Source organism: Cordyceps fumosorosea (assembly GCF_001636725.1).
Source record: "Cordyceps fumosorosea ARSEF 2679 chromosome Unknown scaffold_14, whole genome shotgun sequence".
Lineage (NCBI taxonomy): Eukaryota > Fungi > Ascomycota > Sordariomycetes > Hypocreales > Cordycipitaceae > Cordyceps > Cordyceps fumosorosea.
Genome location: NW_017387314.1, coordinates 156,394 through 173,179, shown reverse-complemented (window position 1 = coordinate 173,179; position 16,786 = coordinate 156,394). Strand labels below are relative to the sequence as shown.

General features: G+C 53.9%; 7 protein-coding genes across 7 annotated transcripts; 4 read left to right on the top strand and 3 right to left on the bottom strand.

The window, feature by feature from the left end:
* Nucleotides 1-2,468: 2,468 nt before the first annotated feature.
* ISF_05708 (hypothetical protein) lies at nt 2,469-3,440 on the top strand (the record flags this gene model as incomplete). Its single annotated transcript, XM_018849313.1, has 2 exons — nt 2,469-2,561; nt 2,637-3,440. The coding sequence occupies 2 exons, from the start codon at nt 2,469-2,471 to the stop codon at nt 3,438-3,440; spliced, it is 897 nt and encodes a 298-aa protein (XP_018703340.1).
* A 1,291-nt stretch (nt 3,441-4,731) lies between these two features.
* On the bottom strand, nt 4,732-5,421 carry ISF_05707 (DASH complex, subunit Spc19; the record flags this gene model as incomplete). Its single annotated transcript, XM_018849312.1, has 2 exons — nt 4,732-5,088; nt 5,284-5,421. The coding sequence occupies 2 exons, from the start codon at nt 5,419-5,421 to the stop codon at nt 4,732-4,734; spliced, it is 495 nt and encodes a 164-aa protein (XP_018703339.1).
* Nucleotides 5,422-8,774: 3,353 nt separating this feature from the next.
* Nucleotides 8,775-10,251, top strand: ISF_05706 (tyrosyl-tRNA synthetase; the record flags this gene model as incomplete). The annotated part of the gene is made up of 5 exons (XM_018849311.1): nt 8,775-8,904; nt 9,004-9,435; nt 9,498-9,629; nt 9,687-9,919; nt 9,988-10,251. 5 exons carry the CDS (start codon nt 8,775-8,777, stop codon nt 10,249-10,251), a joined length of 1,191 nt encoding a protein of 396 aa, XP_018703338.1.
* Nucleotides 10,252-10,834: 583 nt separating this feature from the next.
* ISF_05705 (26S proteasome non-ATPase regulatory subunit 12) lies at nt 10,835-12,449 on the top strand (the record flags this gene model as incomplete). Its single annotated transcript, XM_018849310.1, has 4 exons — nt 10,835-10,918; nt 10,978-11,034; nt 11,088-11,807; nt 11,865-12,449. 4 exons carry the CDS (start codon nt 10,835-10,837, stop codon nt 12,447-12,449), a joined length of 1,446 nt encoding a protein of 481 aa, XP_018703337.1.
* A 188-nt stretch (nt 12,450-12,637) lies between these two features.
* Nucleotides 12,638-13,525, bottom strand: ISF_05704 (dihydrofolate reductase; the record flags this gene model as incomplete). Its single annotated transcript, XM_018849309.1, has 1 exon — nt 12,638-13,525. The coding sequence occupies one exon, from the start codon at nt 13,523-13,525 to the stop codon at nt 12,638-12,640; it is 888 nt and encodes a 295-aa protein (XP_018703336.1).
* A 739-nt stretch (nt 13,526-14,264) lies between these two features.
* ISF_05703 (ATPase, F0 complex, subunit J) lies at nt 14,265-14,764 on the bottom strand (the record flags this gene model as incomplete). The annotated part of the gene is made up of 4 exons (XM_018849308.1): nt 14,265-14,323; nt 14,389-14,439; nt 14,583-14,612; nt 14,716-14,764. 4 exons carry the CDS (start codon nt 14,762-14,764, stop codon nt 14,265-14,267), a joined length of 189 nt encoding a protein of 62 aa, XP_018703335.1.
* An 828-nt stretch (nt 14,765-15,592) lies between these two features.
* ISF_05702 (NIPSNAP family protein) lies at nt 15,593-16,712 on the top strand (the record flags this gene model as incomplete). The annotated part of the gene is made up of 2 exons (XM_018849307.1): nt 15,593-16,175; nt 16,228-16,712. The coding sequence occupies 2 exons, from the start codon at nt 15,593-15,595 to the stop codon at nt 16,710-16,712; spliced, it is 1,068 nt and encodes a 355-aa protein (XP_018703334.1).
* Nucleotides 16,713-16,786: the final 74 nt, after the last annotated feature.

Sequence of the window (16,786 nt, the reverse complement as noted above, 5' to 3'; positions counted from 1 at the left end):
GGGGACCCAGTTTGGCAGCAGGGGAGGGGTGTGATTTGGTGACTGGACTGATGAACGGCATGAGGTTCTAGCGAGGAGGTCGGAACGATAGCTCTAGTGAATGTTTGAGATGAAAGCAGCGGTGGTGGCTCTCGCACCCAACTACTAAAAAAAAAAAAAAAAAAAAAAAAAAATTCTGTGCTGGTAGCCCAAGATTCCCTCTACATCTTCATTATGTACAATTCAATAGATTCGTGCAAGCGGTTGGGTGTCGCGTGCCTCCAGCACACCAGACATTCCAACAAAAGGCCAACGCGGACCTCCCATTCTAGGCCTGTTATAGCGCCTTGTGTGCTGCAGCATGACGCTGTAGACGCTGACCCCTCCATTCCGGGTTGGTCAAGTGAGACAGCGGGATGCGGGCATCGATACGCTAAAGAAGAGCGAAAAAAAGAAAGACAAGAAGAGGTTGAAGCAAGTCATATTGAATTTCCTCTCAAGACTTTACTGAACCTTTGTTTTCTCCCATTTCGTTCTGTGTTGGGTGTGCTTCATCTGCATAGCTGATTCATCACGAGACTGACATTCCTGGCCTACCAACACAGACATCCCAGCACCAAACAGCCACCCGAAAGTTACACGCCCCCACGTCTTCCATCGCACATCACCACACGTTGATTAGCCTCGCGCCAAAAACGGCCATCAACCCCAGCCAACCAGCCTACCAGAGACCTCTGTACCTTGCCTGTCCCTGCCTGTACCTTGCGCTGCCAGCACAAAGTCCCCACTGCTCGACATCAATTTGCCCGCCTACACCCCTCCCCTTTCCACGTTCGTGTCCAGCCGCAGCAAGGCCACGCACATCCTACGAACTATTCAAAAACCTCATTCGGGAGACGCGGAAGCGAGTGAGAAGCGAGCTCAATCTAGGAGCCACCAAATATCAAGAGTCGGTACTCCGTACACCGTCGCGAATCGACATCGTCCCCTTGGGCTTGTTAAGGGAATCCCTCCCCCGCCAATCCGCCACCTCCGACATTGGCCTGCGCAGGTGATAACAGTAAAGCCTTGGCCGCCCATCTACCGCTTTTCCCTTGATTATTTCAAAAGACAATCTAAGAAATTACTCTGTGAATCATAGGCCTCCATTTGGCGAAAAGCGCAAGAAAAAGCTCTCCTCATCCACTTGGTTCCTGGATTCAAATCCACCCGCCATCTCCACCGGGGACCACCTCCTCACGTTGTGAACCTCTGGTGCTGACACGCCACATTTGCGCGCCGTTCCATTTACAGGTACCTCCTAGTACCCGTATAACACGGTCATACCAGTACTGGCGCTGACAATGCGGTTTCTTTATTAGTACACTTGAGAGAGGGACAGTCGCACACCCCCCTTCGCCGAGCTGGACAAATACATACATACATACATACATACATACAAGACGTTGCCGTACTTCGGCCTCGCCAGCTTCCCGACAAGCCCAGCGCCCCCCTCCCCCGTATTCGAGCTTGTTTGGCTACCAAAGTCTGCCATCATCTCGCCAAGCACAACACAGCAAGGCGACGACGGGCAGTCGTGTTCCGAACTTGACGCTTTTCCGACCTTTTCCTCCTAGACGCTCACTGCTTCAGGTACCACTGCCGCCACCACCTCCAGTCGAGGTACCTCGCGGCCCCTGCTTTAGCCCGCCTCGTCTGCTGCGCCCACACCACTGCCTCCTCAGCAGGTACCTTACCTTCACTGCCCCTACCACCGGCCGCCTACCTACCTTACGTTAGTTACCACGTTAGCAACCTCCGCCTCGCAAAAGCCTCGCCCAACCCAAGACACTTCTCGCCGCCTCCCATTCCTGCAAATCTTTCTTGCCCCAGAACACCAACCGTCGCCTCTTCTCTTCCGCGGCTCGACCATTTCTTGTTCCATCCTGCCCTGTTCTGTTCTAGTTAGGGCTTCTTTCTCTTCCTTCCCTTCTTCTACTTCTTCTTTTCCATCATATCGACTACAGCCGTCACTCTTTTCTTCCCCTTTCTCGTCGACTTTCCTTCTCACGCTTCCTTGTCACCGTCGCCTCGTCCTCCCGCAACCACATACACCCCAGACTTCTGTCCCTATTCTGAAACGGCTGCGCCGAGACCTCGCAACACCCAACAACTATTTGTCCTCTCGACCCCAATCTGCTTTCCTCACACTACATCTACGCCCCATTTTCCGACTACGTAGATCGTCCAGTCGTCGTTATTACCTGTCGCCAACAACCTCGATTGGAATACACGATTTGAACAACACGCCTCCTTGTCGCCCCGAGACGACAGACAGGCACGGTTACCATACTCAGCCACTATATTTCACCTAATTTGAGGACCGCGCCTACTTACCTGGCAACTCGCGCGCGCACTCGCCTTCGCCTCCCGCTCCTCATCCTCCTTGAACCCCCATACCAGACCTTATGCAGAACTACGCCTCGCAATACTCTCCCTCGATCAAGAAAATGGAACGTTCGCGACCCTATGGCCGCCGCGGCATCCAGATGGGCAACATCATCGGTGACCCTTTTGCCCTAGCTACCCTCTCCGTCGGCATGGTAAGCTCCCCTCAACCGCGACCTCGTCATTCGTGTTGCTCTCCTACTACCAGACCCTACTAACACTACTCTTAGCTTGCCTGGTTTATCTGCTTCGTCGCATGCCTTATCGGCCAAATTCAGAGCGACTCCTTCCCTAGGATCTCCTGGTGGGCCGTCGTATTCGCCCTCTTCCTCAATGTCGGCGTCTTCATTGTCGTCGCCTCGGATTCGGTCCAGACCTACCACGTCGCCCTCAGCAGCTATTTGGCCGCTGGCCTTGTTCTCTCTAGCACCACCGTCAACCAACTCGTCTACTCCAACATGGGCGCCCGCCAGGCCGCCGGTGCCGGCTTCATCCTGCTCTCAATGCTCGACATTGTCTGGATCTTTTACTTTGGCTCCACGCCCTCCTCCACACCCCGCGCCTTCCTTGACTCCTTTGCCCTGTCCAAGGAGTCATCGACTACCATGAACCGTCAACCTATGACGGCCTACGGTGGCACCGGCCGCCCCGAGACCTCCAACTCAGTCCAGCCGCCTCAGATGTACACTTCGGCCCAGCTCAATGGCTTCGAAAACTCTACCCCGCTGAGCAACACCATGTCTGGCGCGCGAAACTCCAGCTTTGGCACTGGGGCGCCCCAGCAGAGCCAGCAGCCTGGCCAGACCACCCAGCCCAAGCCCGCCCACGACGCGGAGGTGGTTCCGCCCACCGAGTATCCCTACAAAGCCAAGGCCATCTACAGCTACGACGCCAACCCCGATGACGCCAATGAAATCTCATTCACCAAGCACGAAATCCTCGAAGTCTCCGACGTCAGCGGCCGTTGGTGGCAAGCACGCAAAGAAAATGGCGAGACTGGTATTGCCCCCAGCAACTACCTCATCTTATTATAAGCAGATGGGTAGCGACACGCCCTATCAATTGTCCTTTTTTTGAATTTTGAATTTTCGATTCCCGGGCAACACGGCAATGAGTACATAGGCCTGTTTGTTTGATATCCAAGGCTTTTTCGTTTGCTCTCTCGCGGTGCTGTCATTACCTCTGACGTCTTGGAGGAGAAGAAAGAAAGATTTCACGACCTTTGGCGGAAGAACAAGACATTCTTTACAACACTTTTTTTTACTCTTTCGGCTTTGTCTGTTTTTGGTTTTTATTGGGTTCTTGGGACATGTATTGGATGGAGTACATTTGTTACTTTTTTTTGGAACAGGGAAAACAACCCTGTTATAGGGCCGTTGCTGTTGAATTCGTGTGTTTTTCCCCATTACTATTACGGCAACTGACTACCTTATATACAACATGCTCATTTCTATATTCCGCTGTAAGGTTGGCGCAATTTCTGGACTAGCATTCTTTCTCACTTTACCTTTTGGGTGACTGTTGTGCGGTACTGCTGTGATGATGGAGCTTTGCTGTCAAGCATCTGTCACAAGGTTCAATGACAGGACCAAGTCACAACGGGCCAGGGTTTGACCCTCAAGAGTCGTACCAGGCCGACATCAGGGAAGAAGAAGAATGCGGGTGCGAGCAAATCACCCTTTGCATTGAGCAGCTTATTCTGATTTAGGCATGCAGATGCAGATGCAGATGTAGAGGTGATTAGAACAAGCCTGTCGTAGTAACAAAAACAAGAACGAGTGTGCAGAGAAGCTTACAATCGAGTTGAATAATATTTATTGATGTGTAGCACAGGATAAATCTTGGACAAAGTAAAGACTTGTGATGTGCTTCTTCCCCGCTTCTTTCAAGCATCCATCGTGCCACTCCTGGTTGCCACTCCTGGTTGGTGATCTGCACCGTCGATTGATGCTCTTGAAACACGCTTTCTCTTCGACGCCGCCCATTTCGCCGCCACAACGGCCTGGTGGAGTGCATGGCGCAAAAGTCTGACTTTTCATCGTCACAGACCTGTAGTTGCAGACTCGGCAAGGGGCACTATGATATCAGTACCAGGTTCCCAGTACAACCAATATCGAGGGGCAGATTGCTGCGACTGGGCTTACCCAGTCAGCGTAAGGCTGCGCGTCTAATTGCTAGTGAATGAGTTGGCGTCGGAGAGCGCAATTTGCGCAGGCTGCCCAAACCCAGCAAAGCGCTGGGAGCCGAGTCACGAGCCTAATGGATCCGCAGCGAGCATGGTCATGCTGAAAAGGAAACAATTCTCTTGCGTCGCTTAGCTGTCGCTTAGCTTTCCAGTCTCCTACGTAACTCCCTCTCCTTTTGCAGAACCTCTAGCTCAAGGCGCTCGACACCGTAGCGCAGAGCTTCCTTGCGCTGTCGGATAGCGCGTGCGCGCAGCTTGTCCTCCGAACTCAACGCGCGGCTTCTCCTTTGCCGCGCTGCAGCCGCGGCACCATCCTCAGGCTTCGCGATTCGGCCCTGCTGCAGGTCTGACCGGGCCTTGAGCGTCTCGATGCGGCGCTCTTGCCGCTCCGTCTGTGCGTCAGCGCGGGAGAGCAGAAAGGCAATGTAGGGGCCAATCTCATCTCGCAAGGAGGCCTCTGCTGCCGCCAATTTTGGCTGAGGGACAAGCTCATAATGCTATGTGCCAAGGTGTTAGCATTGCCAAATCTCAAGGAGGTAGTTGGATAGATGGACAGCGTGGAGGGGGGGGGACCAGCAACCCCCTTCCCAGCTAGAGTGAAATGCATGAAGAGTGACAAGAGACACCTAGCCCGGCAACCCGCCCTCTCAGCAGGGAAGCCATCGTGAAAACAACACCATCGACATACGTACCCGGACAGACTTGAGAACGTTGACCAGGCGCGGAAAGTCAGAGACACCCTCGTCGAGAGTCTCAACAGATGACTCAAGGAATTTGAGCGAGGTTCGTAGCGACGAGACGCAATCTGCGTAAGAGGCGGACGAGGCCATCGTGAACAGGGCGCAATAGCTGGCGGCCCACCAAACAGTGGTGGTGGCGGGAGAAGACTTCGGATTATTTCTTTTGGTTGGGGCAAATTGCCTTGGTATGTAGCCAGGTGAGACTTCTATTCGGGTTTGTTATGCGATTGGAGCTAGCAATGCCAACACAAGGGTATTTGCTTTGAGAATGCGGAGACGGTCAGTCCAGTTGCTGGATGGGAAAGGGTTGGATGCGATTTGTCGTGGGATGACGAGATAACGATTCTCTCTCTGCGGAAACGGACACGATGATCCGCTAGTTTGGGCTGTTAATATAAGTTGGTACGAAGTAGGTTGCGTTGCTGAAGTTGGTTGTCGTTGTTGTTTTGGAGCTCTGCGGACTCGCTGGGTCGAGCTTCCTGACGCGTCGCTGTTGCCCCACGGTGTGCGCGTACAGTGCATTTCGCTTATTCGCACCTTTACCCGACTTACACCATGTCATCTGGTCTTTCGTGGCAACAAGCGTTTTCTTTCTTTACTATTGACAATACGAATGAGCTATCTTATTGACCTCATTGCGATCAGCAATTACGTACTCCCGCCAGAATTCATCTCCGGTGCACCCGAAGGCTGGCTAGTTCTCCCTACCATGTTTCACCAAGGAGCAGCCTCTAGACACACGCTGGAATGTAATGACTGCATCGCGGCATGTTGGCACAAGTTTTCGAGACATTTTTCTTGTTTTTTGCGCTGATAGTCGGCAACCGTTGGTTGCTTGGTGGGCGGCAGCCCAGCTCTCGGCATCTTCCATAGCCCGGAAGCCTACGCTGCTGCTCATTCCCATCATGGATTATGGCTGCGCCTCTCTCCGTGAGGATGATATTTATAACTTGCAGCCTCTTCCATGCCTCTATGGCGTACCCAGACGCTCGTTCCAAGTCTGGATAATGACCAAGGATGTCCAGAAACCTTTGTTGAGTGTCAAATCTGTCATATTGACACACAGCTCCCAACACTTCCAACGGCCCCGGCCGTCGTTTCTCGCATCTCGATTCTTTTCGTCACACGCAAACATTTTAAGCGCTAGAGCGTTGCTAGAGGACAGCGGGTCATTAGACAGCAAATCCTGGGTGCGGGAATGCCAGCCCACACAGCGTGGCACGCCCAGAGCAGGCCACTGCACCACCCAAGGAACGAGGCCATCGTGAACAACCCTACCGGCTGACCAGGCCGCACACCTGCGGCGGTCAAATTTCCCACGCAGCAATCTTGGAGCACGGGATCTCCAAAGGTGGCGCTCTCCCTGGAACCGTGACCCATTTTCCCAAGCGTGTTTTGGTACCAGCAGCCCGTGCTCGGTCATCTCCCTTGCCGGGTGAGACCTGATAGCCATCAAGGCATTCTAGCGTGGACCCCAACATCATCTGCTATCTACTACTTAATGTGGCCGGTCCTGCTTCTCTACTATTATTTGCGGGTCGAAAAAACTGTCGAAAGTCTGTGGAAAGCATCTGCTATCTCCGGCCATATCAGTGCCAAGCCAACAGGTTGTCTCCCCGCCTGGGAGCGGCCTCCCCTCGATGGCTGGCGTTAATCAGTCGATAGATGGTTATGGCGGACGAGAGCACGGTCTCCATTTTACAAATAATGCTTGGAACGACACAATTACCAACGGCAACGACTTTATATTGCGTTGGAACCAGACAATCGAGGCGAACCTGGGCACTTTGGGCCTGTTCACCGTCAGCTACCCGAGCCAAGGCGTCGTGGTGTATGAGGAAGCCCAAAACATGACAAGTGAGTGGGATTTTTCATTTCTTTCTTCTGCATTACAGAGGGATCGATCCTTTATATGCTTTTTTCTTTCTTTTCGTACACTTTACCTTGCTCGCGCAATGAGCGCAGTTGCATCGTCTAGCCACCACGATCTTTAGTTTTGTGGGCACATTCTCCCCTCTTGGACCATAGGCTGACACGATGTCGCAGACTGCATTCAACCGACATACTGCAAATGGAAACCCGAGAGTTTAGGAGATGATCTGTACTCATTCTGGCTGACGAGTGATCGTGGGCCCAACGGGAGCTTCGCCATATCACCGGCTTGGACCGCAAAGCAACCGGTATACCCAATCCGTACAAATGCCCAAGGATGCTGCTCCATACTAACTGGCGATACCAGAAGGTACACAGCTTTACCTGGGCCGCGCCGTTTCTCGTGCCGATATGCTTACTGCTATTTCTGTACTTTGTGTGTGTGACCACATGCCTGCTTTACAGGAAGCGCCGAACCGCAAAGCGACACAGGGAAACGGCTGCCCGAGCTGCTAGACGACGCGCCTTCTCGGCTTCAGAAAATGAACCCGAAGAATTTTATATGACGACGATAGCACACGCCAACCGACAGGATTCCGTCGATTCTAACATGACGCTGAAGGCTCTCGCGTCGCCGGCAGACGTACCGGTAAAGCAAGATGAGTGGCTGATTGGCACGGCGATATCATGCAACTCGAGCTCTGACGACACGGTCGTGTCAGAGAGTTCTCAAATGGCAGAGCAAAGGGCTGCACACAAGAGAGCACTTGCCAAGTCCGCTGTACGATTTGTGCGGCAAGGCTATAATTTTTGAAGGCCTTGACCTTTTTTTACTATTTACCTTTCTTCTCTCAATGTCGTTTTTATTTTTGATATAGAAAGAGTTGACGGCATGGCACGGCATCTTACGGCCCGGGAAAAAAGTTTATCTTCTGTCTTTGGCTGTTCCTTTGCTAACTAGGAACCGCCTTGATTCGATATTGATTTGGTTATTGGCTTAATCGGCACCGCCCAGTGTGTGTTGGCGAACGGGACGATTTGATAGAAAGAGCCGAAGCCGTCACGGAGTGGATATTTCCATTGTTGATAGAACCGCGTCTATATGGAACGGATTTGATCGGAGTCTGTGGATAAATACAATATTTGGTAGCTTTAATTAACTGACTCTTTTCAACCTGTCTGACTCAGTACCGCAATATAGCGGTGTCGGAGCGTTGAGCGGCAGCCGAGCCACTGGCTGAAAACGCTCACAATGCAGCCGGATACAATTTAAGGAAAGAAAAGTATCAAATAAGATTAGAAACGTGTAACCCATCATCAAGCACAATAGACCTGATGTATGTATGATGGTAGCGCGCGCTTCTCGCGTGGCTCTGCCGGTCGCCGGCCCCGCCATTTGGGACCCCTCCGAAACTTGCCCCTCCAAGTTTTCTGACTCACGAACACCTACAACCTGGTAGAGAACAGGTTGCAGCAAGGCAACAAAACGCCCAGCCATTGATTGCGGCTCTTACCACGGCATTTCATCTTTTCACAATATACCCGAGCCGTACAATTCGACAACGAAAAACATGGCGACCACCAGCACACAAACAAAGGACGAGCGCCTGGCGCTGATCAAAGAGAACCTGGCCGAAGTGCTGAACCAAGAGATTATCGAAAAGATTTTGGATGAGGGCCGCAACCCAAAGATTTACTGGGGTATGTCGCAAGAACCTCTGCCATCTCGTGCTTTAATTGTCGTACTTTCTTTCCTTGGGCCACTCTCGCTAACTGAAGCGCGCGTTCGTTCGTCTGCAGGGACCGCCACCACGGCGCCGCCGCACTGCGGCTACTTCGTACCGGCCATCAAGATTGCGCAGCTCCTCGCCGCCGGGTGCGAGATGACGATCCTCCTCGCCGATATTCACGCCTTCCTCGACAACCTCAAGGCGCCGATCGAGATGGTGGAGCAGCGCGCCGAGTACTACCGCTTCATGATCACCGCCATCCTTCAGGCGGTCGGCATCCGGACGGACAAGCTCAAGTTTGTGCTCGGCAGCTCCTACCAAAAAACACCCGAATACGTCATGGACGTGTACCGCATGGCCTCGGTCGTGTCGGAGCACGACGCCCGCCGCGCCGGCTCGGAGACGGTCAAGCAGTCGGCCAACCCCCCGCTTAGCGGCCTGCTCTACCCCGTCCTGCAGATCCTCGACGAGCAGTACCTGGACGTCGACGCACAGTTTGGAGGTACGGATCACCGCTGAAGAATCTCCAAGATGTGGCGAACACCTGATGCTGACTTTTGATAGGCATGGACCAAAGGAAACTGTTCATTGCTGCCAAGGAGTGGCTCCCGAAGCTTGGATACAGAGAGCGTGCTCACTTGATGAACCCGCTGGTACCTGGCCTCCAGGGTGCCAAGATGAGCTCTAGCGACCCCAGTATGTTGATTCAGAGGATTTAAATGCGCCTTCAGCAATTCTGACGCACCAGTACAGACAGCAAGATTGATCTGCTCGACTCCGAGGACGCCATCCGCAAGAAGATTAGCAAGGCTGAGTGCGCTCCCAGGGTGGTCGAGGGCAACGGCGTTCTCGCCTTTACCGAATACGTGTTGCTCCCTGCTGCCGCCCTCCGGGGCAAGAAGGAGTTCACTGTCCCTCGCCGCGACGACACGCCCCTCATCTACACTAGCATCGAGGAGATGCACGAAGACTTCAAGAACGACAAGGTACGCTTACCCATATGCATATGTCCGCATAATGTGCCCGAACATCGGCTAACGCGCATCAATTGCAGCTCACGCCCCAATCTCTCAAGCCTGCGGTTGCGCAGGCTCTTGTCGACCTGACTGCGCCCATCCGCTCCGCGTTCGAGAACTCACAAGAGTGGAAAGATATCACCCTTAAGGCCTACCCTCCACCCGAGAAGAAGGTGAAGAAGGTCAAGGACAAGGGCACGCGCTTCCCCGGCCGCCCCAAGCCAGCCCCTGCCGCTGACGGCCAGGCTGTGGATACGAAGAAGGAAGCCGAAGCACCACCTGCTACTGAGCCGACTGCCTAGCTATAGAATAAAATGCTGGAAATTTAACAAAATTAGATAGAATATAAAACGTAAATATGGACCGAGAAAAAAAATTCAACTCGATATAAAGCTCTTGCACGGGGACGGATTATCTGGGATAGATAGACGTGGGGACCTTACTGTCAACGATCCCGATAATCGGCAACTCCTGCACCGAACCTCAAGTTTCGATTTGCAAACTAAAAATTGAACTGAACTTGCGTAGCAATCTTGGTCTCGCTTTTTTTATAAGAAAAAAGAAGAAAAAAAAAAGAAATCGTTGCGGTTTCCTGCATCAACCTTCCAGCATTAAACCGGCACGTGACTTTCTGCCAGATGCCTCCACCGGATTAACAGTGGGTGCGTGCGCTGACAAGGCAGGCGTCAATTGCGTGGTGGGCTCCGTCAGATGCAGCACTGAGAACTAGGGCATCATCGAGCTTCCAACCACTGCGAATTCGTCTCCATTCATTCAGCGAAAACACCACTTGGTTACTCTGCGACAGTCATATTACCAATTCAACTTTTACCATACCCAATATTACCGCGCGGCAGTTAGCGCTTGCGACGTAGCGCAGCAATCATGTCTGAGGGAGCACTGAAGCCGGAGAAGGACTTCTCCAAGGAGGTTGACGAGCAGCTTCCCCAGGCGGAGAAGCTCGCTTCTGTTAGTCCCCAAAGTATCATTGTCATCTTATCATAGCAATGCGCTAATTTTAATGGCAGAGCAACCTCCAAGGCGCTATCGAGAAGCTCGCCGCCCTTGAGAAGCAAACGCGCCAGGTATGGAGGAATACGGTAGCGACGCTGAAGCTACCTGCTGACAAGCTCGATAGGCGTCCGATTTGGCCTCAACGTCGCGAGTTCTCATCGCCATCATAACATTATGCAAGAACGCGGGCGACTGGAGCTTGCTGAACGAGCAGACGCTCGTTCTCTCCAAGAAGCACAGCCAGCTCAAGCAGGCCATCACCAGGATGGTGCAGACAGTTGTCGGATTTCTCGATGATACCCCCGACCTGGCCACGAAGCTTTCCGTCATTGAGACCCTAAGAACCGTCACCGAGGGCAAGATTTTCGTCGAAGTCGAGCGCGCCCGTGTCACCAAGATCCTTTCCGACATCAAGAAGGAGCAGGGCGACCTCAAGGCCGCGACCGAAATCCTTTGCGAACTGCAGGTCGAAACATTTGGATCCATGGACCGCAGAGAGAAGACCGAATTCATTCTTGCTCAGGTCGCACTCTGCATCGAGAGCGGCGACTGGACACAAGCTGGCATCCTTGGCCGCAAGATTAGCACAAAGTACCTCGCGCGCAAGCCCACGAAGACGGCCGAGCAGCTCGAGAAGGAGGCAAAGGAGCGCGAGAAGAAGAAGGCTCGTGGTGAGGAAGTCCCCGAGGAGAAGGCGGATGACACAACCGACCTCAAGCTCCGTTACTATGAGCAGCAGATTATGCTGGCCAAGCACGACGACAAGTACTTGGAGGTCTGCAAGAACTACAGACACGTACTTGACACGGAAGCTGTCGAAAATGACCCTGCCAAGCTTCACCCCGTATGTTCACAGCCTAGCCTGATATTCGCCGCCAGGAGCACCGCTAACACGAAACAGGTCTTGCAACGAATCATCTACTTCGTTATTCTGGCACCATATGATAATGAGCAACATGACCTCCTTCACCGTATCCACAAAGACTCACGAAATGCCCAAGTGTCCCTGGAGGCAGAGCTTCTTCGGCTTTTCACCGTCCATGAACTAATGCGCTGGCCGGAGGTTGCGAAGAAATTTGGCCCTCACCTGTGCGGCACCGACGTCTTTGATTCTCAGGGCAGCTCTTCAGACGAAAAGGCGCACCAGCGCTGGAAAGATCTCCGCAAGCGTGTCATTGAGCACAATGTTCGCGTAGTGGCCAAGTACTATACCCGTATCCAGATGGGCCGTCTCACGGAGCTTCTGGATCTCACAGAAGACGAGACGGAAAAGTACATTAGCGAGCTGGTCACTTCGAAGACAGTATACGCAAGAATTGACCGCCCGGCGCGCATCGTCAGCTTCTCCAAGCCTCGGGATGCTGATGACGTGCTGAACGAATGGAGCCACAACATGAAGAGCCTGCTCGGTCTGTTGGAGAGAATCGATCATCTCATTACCAAGGAGGAGATGATGGCGCGCATTCAACCTACAAGCGCTAAATAGAGTGGTTGGAGCAGGGGGGGGCGACAATGTCTGGGTGGTGTAATTGTACAGATAGCCGGAATATAGAAGAGAAGCGGCAGAGACAAATAAACCAGTCTAAAAGGAACGTATTGTAATCTTATTTTAACTGTTCTATTATCGTGCATGTCTGTGTAATGTCGTTGAACCTGTGCTTCATAGGCCATTCTCTACAGCTCCGCCTTGAGCTCCTTATCATGAACGTGTTGCTTGATGAAGCCTGCCAGGGGCATCACCCACTCCTTGGCGACCGGCACGTGGTGGCCGCCCGGGTGCGTCACGACCAGCGGCTCCTCGCACGCGTCAATCAGCGTGCGGCTGCGCGCCTCATCCACCGACGCGTCGAGGCTACCGAGGACGTGCAGCGTCGGCGTCGCGATGCGCGGCTCAAACAACCACCCGAGGTCCGGGTCGGCCGCGCGAAACCCCGAGTAGATGACCGCGAACCTGAGCGGCCTCCCGCCGTTGGCCGCGCGCAGCGCCTCGGCCCATTCCGCATGACCCTCGCCCTCCGTGGCAGCAGCAGCGGGGGAAGGCTGGTGCGAGGTCTCGAGGGCGGCGGCGACGACGCCGGCCGCGCACCCACCCTGGCTGAAGCCGATGACGCCGTCGACGCCGCCGGCCTCGCGGATGACCGCGGCCAGCGTGGCCATGCCCTGCTCGATGCCGCGGTACCGCCCCGTGGCGTCGTTGCGGCGCCACCACGCCCACGTCTCGGGCTCATCGGTGGAGGACCCGTCGGCGGGGGGTTGGTAGAAGGGCATGTCGATGGCTCGGAGCCGGATCGGGCCCGTGGGGTAGAGAAGCTGCGGTACGAGAGAGACGGGCGCGAGGAACTTGGCGAGGGCTTTTTCGAGGGCGCGCGTCTTGGCGCGGAATAAAGGGCCGTTTTGGGTGAATCCTGGAAAGGTGAGGTGAGCGGATGGACTTTGGGTAGTATATGAGGGGGGGGGAATGGAGGCGGGCCACGAACCGTGAATCATGAGAATCTTGACTGTTTTCTTCTCAGGCGGGCCCGGCTTGGGCGGCGCCGCAGCGCCGTTGGTGTTTGACGACATGGTGCGGATGAGGAGTGTTGATGGCTGAGATGAGCGTATTGGAAAGAGTCTCGGGGCGAGGAGGAGCGAACGAAGGGTACCGCTCATGAACTACGGCCGCAATTCTTGTGTAAAAGACAGATTAAAGAGAGGGGGAATGTGTAATCGTCTAGTAGTTGAGGAGACGAACTATAATTTGGGGAAGTGAGATGTTGAGCCTATCTGGGTATGTTCGGATATAGTGGCTGTTTATTAGTGTTTGAGTGGGTTTCCGGCGAGCAGCGTCATACGCCGTTGCGGGTTGACACGGCCTCAGACCATGACGAATAGCAGCCAGCAAGCGTAAACATTAACATAGTTCCAGAATCTGAAGGCGCCATGCATAGCATATCATTGAGTTAAAAAATTACACATCTATTACTGTCCGCATGACATGTACCCGCCAGAACCAGCCAGGAGAAACCAACAACCATGTCCCAGTCAAGCGCCCCAGGTAGCAATGAATTGTTTCTTCAAGCAGCGTGCTGCCGCATGATGTGATTAGATTCCTCCGTTGTTTTCGAGCACGACTCCTTCCAGCACCAAAAGGAAAGATAGGTCACGCGTTGTCGTTCATGGTCGAGTACAAAGGGTCTATTATGCCCGAAATGCGAGTCTATGGTACAATCAGACGATTTGGTTGTGGTTGCATTCGCTGCATCCGGTCGGTATGTTCATCCCCGCGTTACTGCTTCCTCCTTCCTCTCCGCTCAAGGTATGCTTAGTGGCCGCCGGCAGTCTTCGCGTTGGGGTTGCGGGGGTCGTTCTTCCACTCGTCGGCTAGGAACAAGTCAGCAATTTGGTTTACAGGTTTATATCAAATGTCCAGCATCAAGATAACGTACAGGCCATCATGGCGTTCTGGGCAGAGTTGGCGCCGTAGGCAATGACAGCACCTGCAGGCCTGGTTAGCATGTCTCGTTTTGCTGACGGGAGGAGGTCCGGAGCCGCATTCGGACTGTCCAACTCTCGCCATTGGATCGCAGGACGGCGGCAGAAATCGATGTCGGCTTCGGAATTGCATATGCGCATCACGTACCAGCAACGAAGAAGGGCCAGTAGGGCTTCACTGTGGTTTGACGGCGGTTAGAAGCAAATCTCGGGATCGTTCGGGGGAGGGGAGGCTGCAGGCCACGGTGGACATTGCGCGTGACGCAGCGGCATTGACGTACGGAAAGGAGCCGGGAACTTCTTGAGGGGAGCGACGCCGAGCCAAGACATGATGGCGGTTGTGAATGTATTTGTGGTGGACCGGGGGGGAATTGAGTGAGTGGTTGTTTTGGAGGTTGAGATAAAACGAGCCTTTTTCATCTACCTACGCAAAGCTCCGTGCAAGCCTGGCGTTCGTCGAATCAGAAGTCTGGGCCTGAGGCAAGGAGAAACCTCGGAAGCTGGCGGAAGAGGTTTCTCCGGCCGAGACCTGGCAAGGCAGGAGGCACTGTTAGGTGTCAGCTCACGTGAGAAGCAGGCCGCAACCCAAGGAGTTCAAGAGTGGATATCATAATGATGCTTATTATTGGCCAAATACGGAGCTCAGCCAGAGGGGAACCTGGCTCCACCCAGAATGCGGAGGCATCAGACTAGTAGTCATGGTAGTAGTAATACCTACGTACCTTGCTCACCTGCAAGCTCCTACTCCTCCAAGCAATAAGAAGGCAGCCGATTACCGCACCATTTACCACGCCACCACTTCGAACCTGCGCGATTCGTCTTGCCGCTACTTCTGCAATACAAAGTGCGGGGTGACAACCATTCTTGACTGCAACCTCCTCCTGCACCACACCCAATCACCAGCAGGAACAACCCTCCATTGACCAGGCTGGTTAACCACGGCTCCTTCCTAGCTTCTGTGTGCTCTGCCTCTCTCGCGCTCTCGTTCTGCTTCTCTCTACCTTGCTTCCGTCCGCCTCGTCACGTTCCGTTGCGATCTGGGACGCGCTAGACAAAGCCGTTCCCTCATTTTCGAACCTCGTTCGAGCCCGCCCCTTCTCCGTTTGTTGTTGTGATACTCCCTCGAGTTTCACTTCCCTCAACAAACCGACCCTAAACATGCTTCCCGGTCCGCTCTCCCGCCCAGCTCTTGCGGCGGTAACGGCCGCGCGCTCCGGCGTCCGAGCCATGAGCGCGACGGCTGCGATGCGGTCCAAGACCCCGAGCATGGGCGACATCGACCCGACCAAGACCTCCGTCGAGGCATTTCACGACAAGCAAAAGACTTTCCGAGAGAAGCTAGTCCAGGCACAGAAAGAACAAGGAGCTCGTGCGTTTGATGCCCATAAATATCCCCAGGAGTCTGCCGCGTCCGCAGACAGCTCACCCCAGACCTCTGCAGGTGCTACCGCCGCGGCTTCCAAGGCCGTGCCCGATAAGAAGTCGGGCCCGTTGTCGAACCTCATTTACGGCACGAAAGAGGGCCGTGAGATGGAGGCGCAGCTCGAGGCAAGCTTCAGCCAGGTCCTCGCCCGTGGCAAATATGTCCACTCGATAGTTTTCCATCGCGTCAAGCCTGACAAGGTTGACGAGTACGTTGATCTTGTTGGCAACTGGTACCCTACTATTGCCAACAGACCCGAGAATAAGGTTCACCTTGTAGGAAGTTGGAGGACGGAGATTGGCGACTGTGACACATTCAGTATGTTGAATTTGGGCAACTTGAAGCTGCGGCGACTAATCACTCTTCGCAGTTCACATTTGGGAGTATCAGAAGTATGAGGGATACCACCAGTCTCGGCACTCCATTTGCAACCACCCCGAATTCGCCGAGAACAACAAAAAGCTTCACAAACTCATCGACTCCAAGAAGATTGATCTCATGCAGGAATTCTCCTTCTGGCCGACGACCCCTCCCAGACAACTCGGTGGCGTTTTCGAATTGAGATCCTACACCCTCCATCCTGGCAACCTGCTTGAATGGGAGACCCACTGGAGACGCGGTCTCAAGGCTCGCCGTGAGGTCATGGAGGGAGTGGGTGCCTGGTTCGTCCAGATCGGGGACCTTAACACTGTCCACCACCTCTGGCAGTTTGCCAACCTGGAGGAACGTCGCCACCGCCGCGAGAAGAGCTGGTCCGTTGAAGGCTGGAGCGACACTGTGCACAAGACTGTGCCTTTGATTCAGAACATGCAGTCCCGCATCCTGATTCCCATGCCGTGGTCTCCCGTGGCCTAATTGCACCCCCTGCATTTTGACGTTGCCATCTGTGGCATGCGTCTAGATGAAGCGACCCGTTAGCCGCCGTGGCA